Consider the following 16,494-nt stretch of genomic DNA (forward strand, 5'->3'; position numbering starts at 1 on the left):
AACAATTTAATAGACATACATATGTACATTTGGTTTTCGAAATTTAAAAAAATTTGTTTCACCTGGTGTATGGTATACCCGAGTCGACGAGTCGACTTACTTGCTTCATTAGTAATGACAATATTCGTTTTTCAATGGCTATGAGTGACTTACAGAAAAAACAGTTTTAAACATAATAAGATAAATACAAAGGTTTAAGGTCAAAATGGAATGACAGAAGTTACCTTCTTTAACATTACTTTGTCAAAATGCAAACAGTTTATGAACTTAGCAATTATAAAATTTATGATCTTACAGTTTGTTTTCGATTGAAGTATTTTCTGTGATCTTACTAATACGCATATATGTACATAATGCTTTTATTTTCACAATTATATGTATAGTCAAATAAAATATACAAAATGCTTGGATTTTCCAAAGCTTTAGGTCTTTTTTAAACAAAATAATCTTGTTCATGCACATAAGTCATAAATAAGGATGCCCTAACTCAACCCAAAGCATATATAAAATACAAATGTATTTAAGCCTTGGTTATGTAATGAATCGACATTAATGCCCGTCTATATTTACTAAACGTTTATATTGTCATTACTACAAAAATTTGAAGAGATTTCACCTTCTTCCAACTTCAATCGCCCATGCACTATGGGTGCTGCCCGGACCATTGGATCGTATATCGGTGCAGCATTTAAGGTCAACATCCCCAGTTGACCTTGAGCAAGAATTTGCTCAATGCTAATTTTGGCATAAATCTGCTGCTCCGCCGACAGCTGCCTGAACGTTGCAGCCCAAGATTCTCCATACACTTCTGCATTGTCTTTCTTTTTGTTGCTAACATTATCTAAATGCTGCACAGCTTTTTGGGAGGAAAAACTATTGTCGTTCTTCATAAACTTCTTTGACACCTGGAATTGAAAGAAATAAAAATGTGTCAATTGGTATTTCAGCTTCCAACGCATGAGGTTGAATGGAAAGATGTAGCATTTGATTTTCAAAGACAATAAAATTTCATCAAATGCATAGGTGCAATTGATGGAAAACATGTGCACATAAAGAAGCCCTATTGCTCGGGTTCATTCAGCATTGTTCGGATGGCAATAGTTCAATTCAATTCAATTCAAATTATGAATTTATGTGTGTGGAAGTCGGAGCGAATGGAAGGTCATCTGATTCGGAAGTATTTGCTCAATCCGAGTATAAAAAAAGATACGATGAGGAATCTTTGACTATGACTGAGTACGAGCTCCCATATGTGTTGGTAGAGGACGATGCATTTCCTCTTTCAACAAACTTAATGAAGCCATTCAGTCGCCGTAACTTAACAAAAGAAGAGTTAATATTTAATTATCGTCTTTCAAGGACAAGGCGTGGCATTTTAGCCAACAGATTTAGAGTGCTTTTAACCACCATATCTTTACAACCAGAAAAAGCATCTATTATTCTGCTATGTTGTTGTTATTTGCACAATTATGTATCGAAGAAAAACTCTGCAGTATATCTTCGAGGCTCCATTGATTCTGACAATTTAGATGGCGCACAGTCTGAACTGCGTCTGGATAATTTACAGCCTGCTAGAGGCAATTCTACGGAAAATGCCAAAAATATTCGCAATAAATTTTGTGAATATTTTAATACAAGTGGAGCAGTTGCTTGGCAAAATGATCGTTTATATTTTATATTCCACTAAAGCTGTGTATCCACACTCAAATTTGTATGACAAACAAATCAGTTTCGTCAAACATGTCGAAGATAAAACCGGTTCTATTTTCGTCAAACGCGCACTTCAAACACGAAAATTTCTGCAAACAACACTATCCACGTTCGAATTTGCTTCAAACGCAACACGTTTGTCATACAAATTTGAGTGTGGGTACACAGCTTTAATAATAAAAATATAAACAATAAAAATAAAAATTTTCTACTCTTAATACTTACTGGTTCTTGTTCCAAAAATGATTCCGACGTATCGTCGTAAGTATTGAGCCCCTCCACCATTGACTCTTGATCATGCAAGAAGCTCAGTGAATTATAATACCAAATGCTTGGCTTGTACACATCATCCGTACCTGACTTCTCGCTTCTTCTTATTTTTGCTAGCTCGCGCCGGTACGAAGTGCGCAGTGAATTCACTTTTCTTTTCACAATATCAACAGTGGCGCTTTCGTCATATTTTTTATACATCATGAGAAGATTTTCCCACGCTTTATTCCTTAGATTTTTGTTTTTATACTCCTCACATTTATTTTGCCACAGTGTGGGCTCATTTCTATAAGAATCAATGAACTCTTCCAGAAATTTCTTGTCCATTTTGTCCACGTGCTCTCTCTGCAACTAGCTTTTAAAAATGATGTTCGTTCAAACACTACTATCCATTGTCAAACAATATGTCAAACACGTCGAAGATAGAACCACTTTTATTTTCGTCAAACACGCAATTCAAACACGAATATTACTGCAAACAACACTATCCACGTTCGAATTTGCTTCAAACGCAACACGTTTGTCATACAAATTTGAGTGTGGATACACAGCTTAAGGCCTTATTTATGCGATAGTTGGTAACTGAATTATTAAATTTTATTATTAAATTTTATTTAACAATTTAGTAGTTTTATTATTTTATCGTTAATTTTAGTGCGGGGCGTATACGTATTTTTATATTTATTACTTCATGACTTATACATATTGGTAAATGTTTCACTAGTTTTAGTATGAAATCCAAATATATAAATAAATAATTTTATAGAACCATAATTTAAAAAGAATTAATAAGTTAACCCAAGCACATATGCAATTTCAGGCCTTTTTTAGGATGGATATTATGGGCCTACTTGTTTTTAGTTTTTCAAAGCATTCGTGGTAATTTATTTTTGTATTCATATTCATTCAGTTATGTTTACGAATTCAGCTTTGTTAATTGTATTATAATATGACTGACTATATAAAAATTCAATAAATTTGTTAAGTCAAACGTGAAGATGATTTACGATTAAACGTTCGAAAAGTTTTACTACAACTAGTTTTTTAGTAACTAATCTAAAATGGACATTACCAGCCTAAGGTTCGGCATTTTCTTTGAAGTATTTGTAGCAATTTGGCTAATCCATAATACTCCCCTGAATGTAAGTTGAAACACGACTTTAAATAAAAATTGTATTATACTTATTTTTACAGAATGCTGTCATTATGAAATTTACCAACTATGTTTGCGAAAGCCTTAATACAAGTATCATTCAGGTACACCAATGTCGGTTAAAGGCAGTCAAGCGGGATATTGTTACCCTTAATTTCAATGCGACATTAGTAGAATCGACCCATTCAATGCGTCTAAAGGGGCAACTATTCAAAAAAGCAAATGGCTATAAGCCATGGCTGTATAAGATCGATATCGATGCCTGTCGATACCTTGAAAAACCCTATAATCCAATAGCTATAGTTTTACTTAACAATGTTGTGGATTTTTCCAATTTCAATCATTCATGTCCGTATAAGGTAAGTTACAAAGCTTAAATCAGTCATAAATGTATAAAATCATGTTTAATCTTTTTTTAGGGTATTGTGTACGTACAAGATTGGTATTTAAGGCCTGAGATTGTTCGACTTCCTTATCCCACCGGCGACTATTTAGTTGAGACAAAGTGGTATTTCAATCGGGAACTGTCGTTTGTGGCTAAATATTATTTCACTTTTGTAGAAAATTGAGCTAAATTGGCAAAACGATTCCTTTAATTTGTTAAATTTTTATTAAAAAGCCAATAAACTTAATTTTTTGATCCGACCCTACCGATAATGTATTCTTGACCCCTTTATAATTTTCAAACTTTGCAATTTGCTTAGTTTCCTAACCAACGCCTAAAATTAGGCAATATAAAAATTAGCTTAATATTCTTAAAGTCAACGTAGACGACTGGCGCCACTGCACATAGCCCATAGGGGTGCCGAGCCGTTTTTTGAGCACTTAAGTCAATTTTTAAAAGTTAATGAAATCGAAATGTTTATAGATAAAACTTCAATGCACATTTCTGCATACTTGCTTTTTCAAATTTTTCCAACAATGGCGCGAAAATCGTTGTTGAAAACCAGTGTTAAGAACAGAATGAAATGAAGTTCCTTCTGTTTATTGCAAATTGTTGCTTGACTTTGAGTGTATATAACTTTTAAAAGAAAAACGTTATTGATAAAACTGTAGATGCTATTGAAAAAGCAGGATATTTACTATGGGTAAGTATAAATTGTTACATATTTAGGTGTGTGCCTTAAAATTTGTGTCATTCTAAGCAACTCTCACAAACAAAACTTCTAACGAAATCTCAACTTTAAGTAGAGTTATAAAAAAAAAGTCTCCCAGTGTCCAGTCTAAGACTTTTACTATTGGATAGAATAATCAATTCTTTGTAAAATATAAAAGGCTTATAACCTCATATTCCTGCATATCGACGAGATTTCAATATATCAGGGAAAAACGATTTAGGAATAAAGTCGAGTTAATGTTCATAGGTTGCAGGCGCATGTAGTGTACTCTACTCCAGGTGAGTTGGTGAGCACCAAAACATATAGGACCAGTTTGAATGTTTTTAAGTTCAATCTTTTAGATGGCAGATGCATACGACCTTTCGAATATGCATCCACGAAGAGTAGTACGAATCAGAAAACAAGGTTAACTACTAAAAGCGGTAAGGTATATTACAATGTAAGGTAAGGTATATAGCTTTTGTAATATGTAATATTACACGCCAAGAAAACACTTTCCGCATAAAAATGGATATTCAGATCCCTTGATTTACTTAGAAAAAAGCTTCCAAATAAATTTAAAGAAATTATTAAAATCACAACGGTTGTATATTAAAATACTTTGCATACTTTTTTGGGCAAAATACGGTTTTCTGACCGTGGAGGTGAGATGCCACGCCCATTTCCTCTAAAAATAATTGCAAAATATATTTATTACCTCACGCAATGCAATGAGACTGAAAATTATTGTTAAGCATACATTTTTGAATTAAGTGCTCAAAAAACGGCTCAGCGCCCCTATGTTCGGAAGCCCTCTAGTGCAGAGAACTGGTATCTCTGGTGTCGAACTGATCGTTGACTCGCTCTCTCTCTCTCTGACTTTTCTCTTTTATGCTTGTCATTTATACACTTACAAAACGCACGTTTATAATGTTGCAAGGTTTCTAAAGTTGTCTATTAGTTGGTTATTAGTCTACAAATTGTAATAGAATGCAATTCTGTTTTTGTACAATAGATACACATAATGCAATTATATATTATCTAAATTTCTTGAAACAAATAGCAATTTAACTACTTTTCTAGACGATTATGTCAATCAAGTAAAAAAAAATTTAAGTTGGGAAATAATTTTTATATATGTATTTCGAACTATAAAAAACTAACAGAAAAGTCATATTTCATCTTCTAGTTTTAAAGTAAGAGTATTTATGCTTCGGTGTGGAGCAATTAACTCTCATTGGCAGTATATTTCATACACTGTTGCTTTTGTTTCTTTCTTTTCTGATTGGATTTTCCAAGCGGCAGTTGAGAATTTGACGTTGAAGCGAATGGTAAAAAAAGAATCGCTTCCAGTGCGACAAAATCCAAAGATCGCGGGAACCAAGAATATAAATAAAGATCTCTCTTTAGCATTTTCGTGGGTGGAACAGAAAAAAAATCAAATAAAAAAGTTCAATTAAAGTGAATGAAAGGTGTCTAATACGGAGAGACAAGCACAAAGAGAGAACGAGAGTGAGTGCGAGAAAGAGTAAATAAAATGTAATTAAATGTGATAAAAAAACAAAACAAAATAAAGCAATTTATTAAGTCTAGTGAACTTCGAAACACAAAACAAACAAAAACAAAGTGTGAGAATTTTTAGCCTTTTGTTTTTAGTTTATTTATAATAATTTTTTGTTATTCTTCTTTTACTACGCTTTCGCTTTTGTTTGAATTTTAAAACACATCGGACAAATGTTTCTCTCACTGCAAAAGCCGAATGAAACACGTGCAACTGGAATAACTGTCAATTAGATTGCGTTTATATGACTCAAAAGTTAACCAAGTGATAAGCCGACGATATATCATATGTATATACATATATACTATATAGAAAATTTACTATATGTTATTATTAACCTTATTAACTTTTAACCTTGGCCTGCTCAGGTTTGACATTGCAAACAAACTGTTTATTTTTCAAACAGCAACGACAAAAAGGTGTTTTAGGCCAGACTAACAACAACACCGCAAATTTAATACTCTTGCAACTTTAAACAACTTTTACACTAATGAAAATAAACATTAGAAACAAACGATTTTGGGAAACTTTTGAAGGTTTCGGATCATTGAATGAGAACTCCTACTAGAAAAAAAAGAAAGGATTCAAAAAAGTTCATAAAAGAAACGCAAAAGGATCGAATTAATATCATGCAATATAAGCAGTTTACTTGAAACAATATATAATAATCAAATTAAAGCTATATATCCTGAAAAACTGGAAAACTTATATAATAAATCGTTGCTATTTTAGTAATCTTATAAACTATGTCAGTTAATAAAGTTTCGATGACTCATAGAGAAGGAGCCACATACATATATAGAGTGGCTTTATCTTTTAATTAGTCATGATGATCAATAATATTTTACAGGTATATCGAAAAATAAACACACTCCTATTGAAAAAGAGTGTGCAAATTTTTATTTGGCGTCGTCTTATTCCAAAAATCTAAACAAACTTTGATGCCAACAAAATAAAAAACCGGTTCAGACAAAAGCCAAAACAGAGAGCCGATATTTGTCTTTACTATATACACAGAGATATAAACTGAGAGATAGTTTTATTTTTTGAGAGAGAGAGAAAGTATGAGATAGAGAGTAAGAGAGATACAATTTCAAACACAAAACTTTTGTGTTTTTTCATTTAGTTGGACAACATTTGTTGTATACCAGAGTTTATCAGCCAAAAGTCAGAGACAGAGAGACAGACACTGATAACACTTCACCGACTTTTGATAAGAGCCGGCAAAAATGTTCTATGAGCCGAAACATAGAACATCCGCTTACAATGTAAAGGCCAAACATAATGATAGAGGATCGAATGGAATTATTATGATGTCCAGACATGTCTGGCTCTTTTTTTTTTTTTGTTGATAACAAATTGAGAATTTTCGTAATTGTTGTAAAAAAAACAACAGAAACTTAAAAATGAAATTACTTGAATTACTGACCTACTTACTTGGTGATTCCTTTGGTGTCTCTACTTATAATTAGACTGCATAAATAGTTTACCGACCGGTTTCACTCTACAAAAAAGGTCATACAACACAATGCATTTTTAATTTACACACCGTAGGTACAGTGAAGCTCAAATATAATATGCATAAAGATGAAAACAGACGTATCAGTCAGTAAGTTCATTAAACTACACGTTCTTCATGCGGGAGACTTTCCCGCTTGTCATCACCACCCACCCACATTCATTAAATATTACTCAGAGTCATGGATGGGGGGGTTCTTCCTCTTACTTTTGATACACTTCATTTACTTTTGCCTCGCTGTTAATGACGTAGACAGTCGCATCATGATGAGTCGTCATTTAGGGACTGCAATCAGACAGATGGAGAAATAAATACTGCCATATCAATCCAGGCAAACATCGGAGAGTGTTGGGTAGTAGTTCAATGCTCTGGACAGAGTCAAGTTATATAAACTCGGAAACTCTGGTCTTATCTGCTTTAGTCGCCTTTGATAAGCCAACTATTGATTTTATAATTACGATATCGATAAAGTGAATTACTACCAATTCAACGTGCATATACGTATGTATGTGCATATATATATGTATGTAAATATAAGTATTATTAAGTAGTTTCATAACAAAACAAAAAATGTGGAATATGTGACGTAGATATAGGTATTTAGGTTAGGTTAATCAAGCATTTTTGATAACCCTGAAATTTCATTATATAGAATCTGTTTGTTTCTGTTGCTGATGCTGTTGCTTGCTTTGTTTAATCAAATATGCTATTTTTTTCGCACATCAACAAGTTATGCAAAAACTAAAATCCAAATTTAAAATAGAATTACTTCTAGTATAGCATGATAATTAAAAAAAATTTTAAGAGATGAATGGAATCGGCATGCGTCATATAAAGAATCAAATATGAAGGTGATGTAAAAACCAAATTGACGAAATGTCTTTTATTTTAAACAAATTGCTACAGACGAATTGAAAAATGAGAATAGTTGAAAGAATGAAAGCGAAAATATAATTTTTTAATCCATTCAATGATATTCCTTAAGTTAACCTAAGGAAATTCAGAATTTTGTGAGAAAAAACAATCAATAATTTAACATATTTTCACAGTCACAACAAAATGTTGTTAAATGTAATCATACTTTAGAATTTCAAAAGGAAGGCAAGAAAAATTTAAAAGTATTTAAGTAAACAACTTGTTTGCTTTAAAGTTTTGAGGTTTTAGCTCCTTTAGGTATGCAACAAACGAACGTTTAACTGGTATTTTGGCATTGCTAAATGATTATTTTTAAAATAAGCTAAAGGAGTTCCTTTTAACCTATTAAATACTTAATATAAGCTAAAAGAATTAAATTTTGTAGCTCCTTAAGGTACTAACTTTGCAGTGCAATTTGGTCAGCAACAATTTGTTGATATCGCTCAGTGATCTATAATTAAGTCAATTTTTACGAGTGTACTTAATAGTAGACGCCTCCCGTCTGATTGCATTTTAATATCAACAATTTAACATGCTAGACGATCTTGACGATGATTGTCATCGCAAGTTTGCAACTGGTTTTTACCTATGCAAAAAATATCAGTTAACCGCAATGAACTTTGAGCACATAAACCTGAACTTTCAGTTTATAAATGAAGTTACTAAGGTGGCTAGTAAAGTGCGTGCGTTCAAATCAGAAAACAAAAAAAGTTATGACATGCAATCGTGGCTTCGAATCTGTCGGATTAGGCAAACAAAAACTGATAAATAACACTTGTTCCAATGCTAATCACCCAGTTAAAGCTATTTTTATGGTATTTCCTTCACCACATTTGGGGGCCACCAGCCAATTGATAACCAAGACAAATTGGCCAAAACAAATCTTATCAAAAAAAAAATTCATATTGCATTTTTAGAGCCACCCGAATCAAAAAATGTTTGATAAGATTGCCACAAATGGGCTCTTAATAAAAAGCGAACCTTATTTTACCCCCCTTCTTATTGTTTTCCTTCCACCAAAGTTACCATCAACATGACCACAACCAAAGATCCCAAAGGGAAAGGAGGAACTGAAACGCAGGAAAAAAGTAATGGCGGCATGGCTGGTGGTATAATGAAACGTCTAAGACGCTCTGCCTCGGCCACCGAGCATAATTTGAGCAGCTTGAGAAATCGCAAATCCACTCAGAATTTATTCGACCAACATGGCAATCCAATTGATTTACGTCAATATCGCAAAGTATTGGATAAAGATGAAAATGGTAATGGCACATCGAATGGCAATTCTGAGAAGAAAATGCGCTACAGACGGACACAAAGTGTCACCAGAGCTGAAGAGATCTCCACAAAGGAGGAGAAACAGCGCAAAGCTCAACCAGGTAGACCGTGAGTATGCCAAATTAATATATCTATCTGGATAATGCTTAAAGCTTTCACCAATATAGAAATACTAATAGTAAGAACTGAGGTTCAAGATCAAACACAATGTTTCTAAACAAGCTGATTAACTAAATCAGATGTTAACCTGTTTAGAAAATGCCTTGTTATACCGACTTAAAGTTGGCTTTGTTGTCAGTAATATTTATCCCTTTCATTCTTCTGTTTAGTATCCATCGACCCCGCGATTCATTGTTCTCGTGGAGTTCAGGCTTCACGAACTTTTCGGGCCTCGTGAATTGGGGTTTTCTGCTACTCTGCATTGGAGGCCTGCGTTTGGGACTGGAAAACTTACTCAAGTGTGTATACATACATATGCGAAAGTATATCCTATAATTTCATGAAACTAACTCTGGTGATATTCTGTTTTTGTTTCTAGATACGGCATACGCATAAATCCCCTGGATTGGTTTTTCTTTTTGAGCGGTCGCAATGAGGGCGAGGGACACAATGCCCTCATACTGATTACATGTAAGTCTATTTAAATCAATTTTTAAGTCTATTTATAATAAGACGAACACACAAAAATCTTTGCAGACTCTCTGGTTCATATATCTCTGTGCTTGGCTGTGGAAAAGGGTCTCGCTATGGTAAGTCAATGTAAATTAATGTGACTTACTTTGAATATACCTGGCAGTAGATCTGGCCATCAGCAAATCAATGGGTTGGAGGCGTTTTAGCATTTTATAGGATCAAGATAGTTCGTCCAGGCAGTTTGTTTTTGGCTTAATGAATATGAAGTTGTTCAGAAATATATCACTTTACTGTATAATTTTGAAATATTATTACGATATCCAGAAAAACTACTTTACAAATTGAACCCAAAAATTAATTTTGTGGACAGGTAAAACAAAGCCAGATAAGCAGAATAGAAAGATTGAGAAAACATAAATATTAGTCTGACAATAATCTTAGTAGATTTGCAAAACAAATCAATTTTTATCAATTTCAATTTTCTCAAAAAATGTAATTGGTTTTGAAATTATTAATCAAAATCTATTATACTTTAACACACTGAATCGCATATATAAAACAATCAAATTTGCAAATCTTTTTTTATAACTTTATTTCTTAAGACAATCGGATTTATTAATTTTTTTTATAACTTTATTTCTTAATACAAATAGTTAGTGTATAATGCATTTCGCTTCTTTTTTTTGCAACATATTTTACTTAGTTTTTCTTGATTTTACATGCCATTTTGAACTGTTAGACGAAGTAAAATTTGTTTAATATTTGTTTAACCTTAAGAGAAATTGTGTGTAATATATGATTTCCAAATGATTATCAATTATGATCAACAAGGTGATGTATGAATTTTTAACAGCATTGTCTTTTAAATGTAGAAAAATATTTTACTTTAAACATAAACAAGTTTTTAAATTGACAACGAAGAAGTATTAGAGCATTAGCATAGGTCTGTGTGTGTGTGAATGTATGGCTTGGAGGTGCCTCTCAAACAATACCCACTCCTGCTTGATCACAATATTTCTGAACCATTTGCTTATAGTCCGGTTGGAGAGATCCCAAAAGTGTGGCCAACTCACCGGGACGACTCTGTGAAAATTTACTTAATGAAGTGGCTAAAAATTGTCGGGTATCGGTCACTTCGGCGACATAATCTTGTCGCGTTGGCTGGGCATGGCTAAGTTGAGCAAATGCCACTTGATATCCACCACCCTCGCCTTCATCTTCCAGACTGAAAACATTGCCAGTATCAGTTGCAGCACCTTCAAAGGGTGCCAATTTCTCTGCGGGACGCTCGAAAACATCAATCAAAGCATGTAACAATCTTGGCCAGAACTGATTGTAGTGTGGTGAACACATTTCTGGGCATTCGGTTAGTAGTTTTGTGATGCCCACAGAAACAGCTTTCCGTTCTATGGCCTTGGTAACCTTATTCAGATCTGTGATTAGAACACGCTCCAATACCATGCCAAACATTCCAGGTTGTATATCATCGATTAATTGCACCAATGCACTGCCACCGAATTTGACAATATAGTACGAGAAAAATACAATTATGCCACTCAAATATTTTGGTGTCTTTGCCACCGACAAACGTTGGAATAACAGACCAAAAATTTGACGCATACTCGTCTGCATTTCAGGGGTGGGATAATGAAAGATCAGAGTTTGCAGCAAATAGAAACCCTCGTGATCATTAGCTTTGGAAGCGATCATTTTCTGAAAGATGCCCAAAATGCCATTCTGAAAATGGAAAGTATTTAAATTAATAATGAAAACGAGACCATTTTGAAAATAGCATACCAATTTTCCTGTGGCCTGTATCTGTGCTGATCCTCGCTTAATAAAAGCGGATAAGAGACGTATTAACGGCGTCACATTGCCCGAACGATCCCACAAAGCGGGTGATAGTAGGCAGGGAAATAATGCCCAATATGGTTCCGGTATGGGTGAACCACTTGTTTCACGCACTTCTAACAACACCGAAAGTAATTGGAATACATAGGGCACAAATTCAACAATATCCTGTTGTAAAATTCCCTGGAATACGGGGAAAAGAGCCTCCTCGAAGGAACTAACAGCCGAGGCATCCGTTTGGCATACAATTCTGAAATAGGAATGGAAATTAATTTAGAGTCAACGGTACTTTTGTACTTATTATGTATTAGTCTCCTTACTTGATGGATATAGCCAGAGTTTCGAAGAGATAGTGATTAAAATTCGGTCTTGAGGGATTCTTGGCCACCTGGGTAAGAATTTCAGTGAGTCGTGGTAGAGCCACTCCCATGTATGGCATAGCGGCTCCTTGTAGAGTATGGAATGAACGCATTATAGCTGAAATGAGAAAAGTTGAATAAACTTTTCGAGTATTTTAAAAATTGTCTTCAATTACCTTTCATAACATATTCATTTTCATTGGATCCAGATAAGGACAGGGTAGAGAATAGTCCACTGACCAATTCATTGGAATGTTGTGATAATATTTGAGGTCCAAACATAACATTGCTAGCTGCATCCCGCATTGTTAGAATTTTTTCCAATGCACAGGCCGCATAGCTATGAACCACTATGCTCTCGGCTGGCAAATGTCTAATCAACTGTGGCAAACATTGGTTCACTATCTGCGGTCCGAGAAGAGTGCGAAAGACCATCACATACTTGATGGCAGCTGCCTTTAATACGGGCAACTCATTGACTGAAAATAAATTTTAATTATTAATGTGCAAACAACTGATAGATGGATCGTCTCTCTCTCACCATTTGGTCTCTCCAATTCGGGTATAATTTGTTGGGCACAAAATTGCGGCAGTGGCACCAGCTCCGATGTTTGAGTGATTCCATGTTTCTGAGTGCCACCACGTGCTGCCCATGAGGTTACCAAATAGATGGCCGTATCTTTTGATCTCCAATTCGCAGCGGGATTCTCTTTATATTTACTTAATAATATTTCCAAATATTGCCCAAAAATGCCAAATATTTTCTGTTCGAAATTAACTGAGAGTGTCTTGACCAGATCACATGCCGCTCGGCGTCTGGTATCTATGTCGGATCCTTCAATATCACGCTTTATATACTCATCGGGACTATCTTCGAAAAGTTCTTCATCAGATGGTCGTATGTCCAGATTGGGTATGACCACTTTATCACAAATTCTTGCCAGTATTTCGGGATTTTCAAAAATACTCTGATTATGCTTTCGTTCAGCCACCCCCGAAAGGAACTGTAATGCATTGGAGACGAGCTAAAAGAAAAAGGCAGCGAAATATAATGTTTACGACTCAATAGAGAAGGGATTTCTAGTGCTCACTTACTGCATCGTATTTGGTATGCAGACTGGTTTTGACCAACAATTCCCAAACGGCTGTCACAAATTGTTCCATATATGGCTTGAATTCCTCATCGTATTTGCGGGCATATAAACATATATTTTCACAGACCTGCGACCGCAAATGCTCCAATACACCAGCATCCTCATCGTCATTCGAGGTGAGCAGTGGTACATCGGCAGCCAATTGTTGTATAAATGCACCCATCCATATATTCATATTGTCCTCAAAGAATTCGGGTAAGTCCTGGACATTGAGTGAATAAAACACTTTATTCACCAGCACCAGTGACCCATAGATTACTTTCAGGGCCTCGGCATTCTGTTCATGTACTTTCGTCAATTCCATGGTGGCCTGTAGCAAATCCGTCAACGGTTTTGACATGCGATCCAGCACAAATTTGATTTCTTCCCACAATTCTTGTGATTTAAATTCATAGCGATAACGCTTGAATAACGAATGAGCTGTCTGTAGTACTCCATTGATAACATTAAAATCACCCGAGGCAAATTTATTAACCATTTCAACGATCAACTGTGGCCATTTCTTGGGAAAATCATGTTTGCCAATGATGCTCACAGTGTCACTCAATTGCTTTTGCAAAGCAATCGGTGAATGCAGCATCAGGGTGACTATTAATGTTTTAATTGTATTCCTGTCGCTTTCATGTATGCGATCGGGTTCATTGCTATCCTCATGGGCTGCCCAATTACGTTTCACATAGTTCTTAAAGGCAATGGCTCCCGCTATACGTATAGTCATATCCATTTCCGCCTTATCGATCAGATTAAGCAAGAGAACGGCGTAATTCTGTTGCAATTCCGTGGACTCCAAGAGTTTTTCGGCTATGAAAATAAAATGAATTAATTACTAAAAAGAATGTGGAAAGTAATATTTAATTTAAGTCTTGTTACGGTATTTCTCAATCTCATGTATTGTTGCAAATACCTCGACTCATACATTTCCCGCGCATCACACGCACACGCCATATGCATTTCAAGCGCCCCCTTTACCCTCTTTGCCAATCTTTTCAACCTCCCTCCCTTCCCATGATCAACCACATTGCATACTCACCCGGCCGGCGTACATTGGGATCGGCGCTAAGCGTCTGTTGCAAATAACCAGCCAGTAATTGCAAATTTGCTTCGGTGACCTCCATTTTAGATAATTAATAAACTAAGTTTTATATATATCACAACAGTTTGAAAATTCGACTTTTACAACAAATAACGAAATTGAATTAAATTTTCTGCGTCTTTACTCTTTTTTCGCACACGAAGAATTAGAATAAGAGATGGGCAAAGCAGTCGATAAGACCGTGATTCTCTGTTCAGACTCTGTTATGTTAACTAACAGAATGACTTAAATCGATAGTTTGGAAAACTGTTAAAAGAATAACGTATCATTTTAAATTTTCTCATAGTTTCTCATAGTAATTGAAATTCTGGTTTTTCCTTATTTCTTTATAGGAAATCATTTCCGAGGCTCTTGGAATGTTTATACAAATCGTTAACATAATTGTCTTAGTATGTTTGCCTGTAGTAATTATTCATCTCAAAGGACATGCCTTCAGTTTAAGTAAGTCTACAATAAAATCAAGAAATATTCATAAAAAACTATTGTCTTTTTTAGTGGGAGCTATGACAGTTTGTTTCTATTATTCGGTACTATTCTTAAAGCTTTGGTCTTATGTTCAAACCAATATGTGGTGCCGTCAGACTTACTATCAGAAAAATCCACGTGAACGTCGTCCCAGCATTACTTTAGCTGAATTAAGTAAGTTTTTTAATTTAACCAAGTACATATATGTAAAGGTTAATATTTGAATTAATTTTTTAGAGAATGGGCATTTGGGTGATGGTGACGACGATGAGGCCATTCCCAAATTGGTACAATATCCAGATAATTTAAGTTATCGCGATCTATTGTACTTTTTGTGTGCTCCAACTTTATGTTATGAATTGAACTTCCCAAAAACAACAAGAGTTCGCAAGCGTTTCTTGCTCAAACGTCTGATGGAAGTAATCATTGGCGTAAATATGGTAATGGCATTGTTCCAACAATGGATTATTCCATCGGTAAGGAACTCTTTGATACCCTTCTCCAATATGGATGTGGCTTTGGCCACTGAAAGACTCTTGAAGCTTGCGGTAAGTATAAAACTAAAATCGCGAGAATTTTAATTATTGAATTCAATAATTGTATGTTCCTTCTTCAGCTACCCAATCACTTGTGCTGGCTGTGCTTTTTCTATCTAATGTTCCATTCGTTTTTGAATGCCGCTGGCGAGATGCTTAATTTTGCTGATCGCAACTTTTATTGTGATTGGTGGAATGCCAATAATATTGATACTTTTTGGCGTACGTGGAATATGCCAGTCCACCGTTGGTGTGTGAGACATCTATATATTCCAGTAGTTCAAATGGGTTATTCGTCTAGACAGGCATCCACCATAGTTTTTCTTTTCAGTGCATTTTTCCATGAATATTTGGTGAGTTTTAGTTAACTTCAGTTCTTTCGCATTTATTAATTTTCAAAACATTGTAGGTATCTGTGCCGTTGCAAACGTACAAAATCTGGGCTTTTTTGGGCATGATGGGACAGATTCCATTATCGGCCATTTCCAAATATGTTGAACGTAATCTGGGTCCTCGCATGGGCAATATTATTGTCTGGGCATCGATTATTTTGGGTCAACCATTGTGCATAATGATGTATTACCATGACTATGTGGTTACACATTTCCAAAACTCCCTCAATTCTACTACTGACTATCAGAGTTAAAATGTTTCCATCACATTTAAATTTTTTTAGAACTTCCCTTCACTCTATTAGAATTTAGTTGCCCTAAAATGCAAGCAAAACTTGTGATTGCCAATATCAAAAACAAACACCAACAACAAAAATTGTTATAACATGCATTTGTTAATGAATTTAAGAAGACATTGTAAATATATTTGTACAACATGAAAATAAACATTTTTATGAAATTTGAAAATAACGTATTTGTAGTCTAATTCGATGTCGATAGTCAAGTT

At 34.6% G+C, this 16,494-nt stretch overlaps 4 protein-coding genes across 6 annotated transcripts in view; 2 read left to right on the forward strand and 2 right to left on the reverse strand.

Moving 5' to 3' along the window:
- LOC137572751 (trans-1,2-dihydrobenzene-1,2-diol dehydrogenase) overlaps positions 1 to 10,509 on the reverse strand; it is a 33,739-nt gene extending 23,230 nt beyond the window's left edge. The window contains exon 1 of the mRNA XM_068284551.1: positions 10,282 to 10,509. Coding sequence (XP_068140652.1) covers positions 10,282 to 10,345 — 64 coding nt within the window. The 5' untranslated portion in view covers positions 10,346 to 10,509. The remainder of the gene's footprint in view (positions 1 to 10,281) is intronic.
- On the forward strand, positions 1,020 to 1,529 carry LOC137572967 (uncharacterized; the record flags this gene model as incomplete). The annotated part of the gene is made up of 3 exons (XM_068284830.1): positions 1,020 to 1,071; positions 1,146 to 1,393; positions 1,494 to 1,529. Coding segments are annotated over 3 exons (336 nt in total), but the record flags the coding sequence as incomplete, so codon positions are not given.
- Positions 5,543 to 16,461, forward strand: mdy (midway). Of its 3 annotated transcripts, none has more exons than XM_068284550.1 (10): positions 5,543 to 5,858; positions 9,248 to 9,611; positions 9,833 to 9,961; positions 10,042 to 10,133; positions 10,200 to 10,252; positions 14,926 to 15,034; positions 15,089 to 15,232; positions 15,296 to 15,606; positions 15,675 to 15,947; positions 16,004 to 16,461. In XM_068284550.1, the coding sequence occupies exons 2-10, from the start codon at positions 9,259 to 9,261 to the stop codon at positions 16,238 to 16,240; spliced, it is 1,701 nt and encodes a 566-aa protein (XP_068140651.1). In that variant the 5' UTR covers positions 5,543 to 5,858; positions 9,248 to 9,258; the 3' UTR covers positions 16,241 to 16,461. The 3 variants fall into 3 exon arrangements, with proteins under 3 accessions (XP_068140651.1, XP_068140649.1, XP_068140650.1); XM_068284548.1 differs by having other exon boundaries at positions 5,543 to 5,769; XM_068284549.1 differs by having other exon boundaries at positions 5,543 to 5,742.
- On the reverse strand, positions 10,704 to 14,743 carry Cse1 (chromosome segregation 1). Its single transcript, XM_068284656.1, has 7 exons — positions 14,531 to 14,743; positions 13,442 to 14,301; positions 12,888 to 13,371; positions 12,523 to 12,825; positions 12,308 to 12,464; positions 11,934 to 12,237; positions 10,704 to 11,873 (listed from the first exon to the last, which is right to left on the reverse strand). The coding sequence occupies exons 1-7, from the start codon at positions 14,613 to 14,615 to the stop codon at positions 11,118 to 11,120; spliced, it is 2,949 nt and encodes a 982-aa protein (XP_068140757.1). The 5' UTR covers positions 14,616 to 14,743; the 3' UTR covers positions 10,704 to 11,117.
- Positions 16,462 to 16,494: the final 33 nt, after the last annotated feature.

The sequence above is a fragment of the Drosophila tropicalis genome, unplaced genomic scaffold, assembly GCF_018151085.1.
Source record: "Drosophila tropicalis isolate 14030-0801.00 unplaced genomic scaffold, ASM1815108v1 contig_393, whole genome shotgun sequence".
NCBI classification, from domain to species: Eukaryota; Metazoa; Arthropoda; class Insecta; order Diptera; family Drosophilidae; genus Drosophila; species Drosophila tropicalis.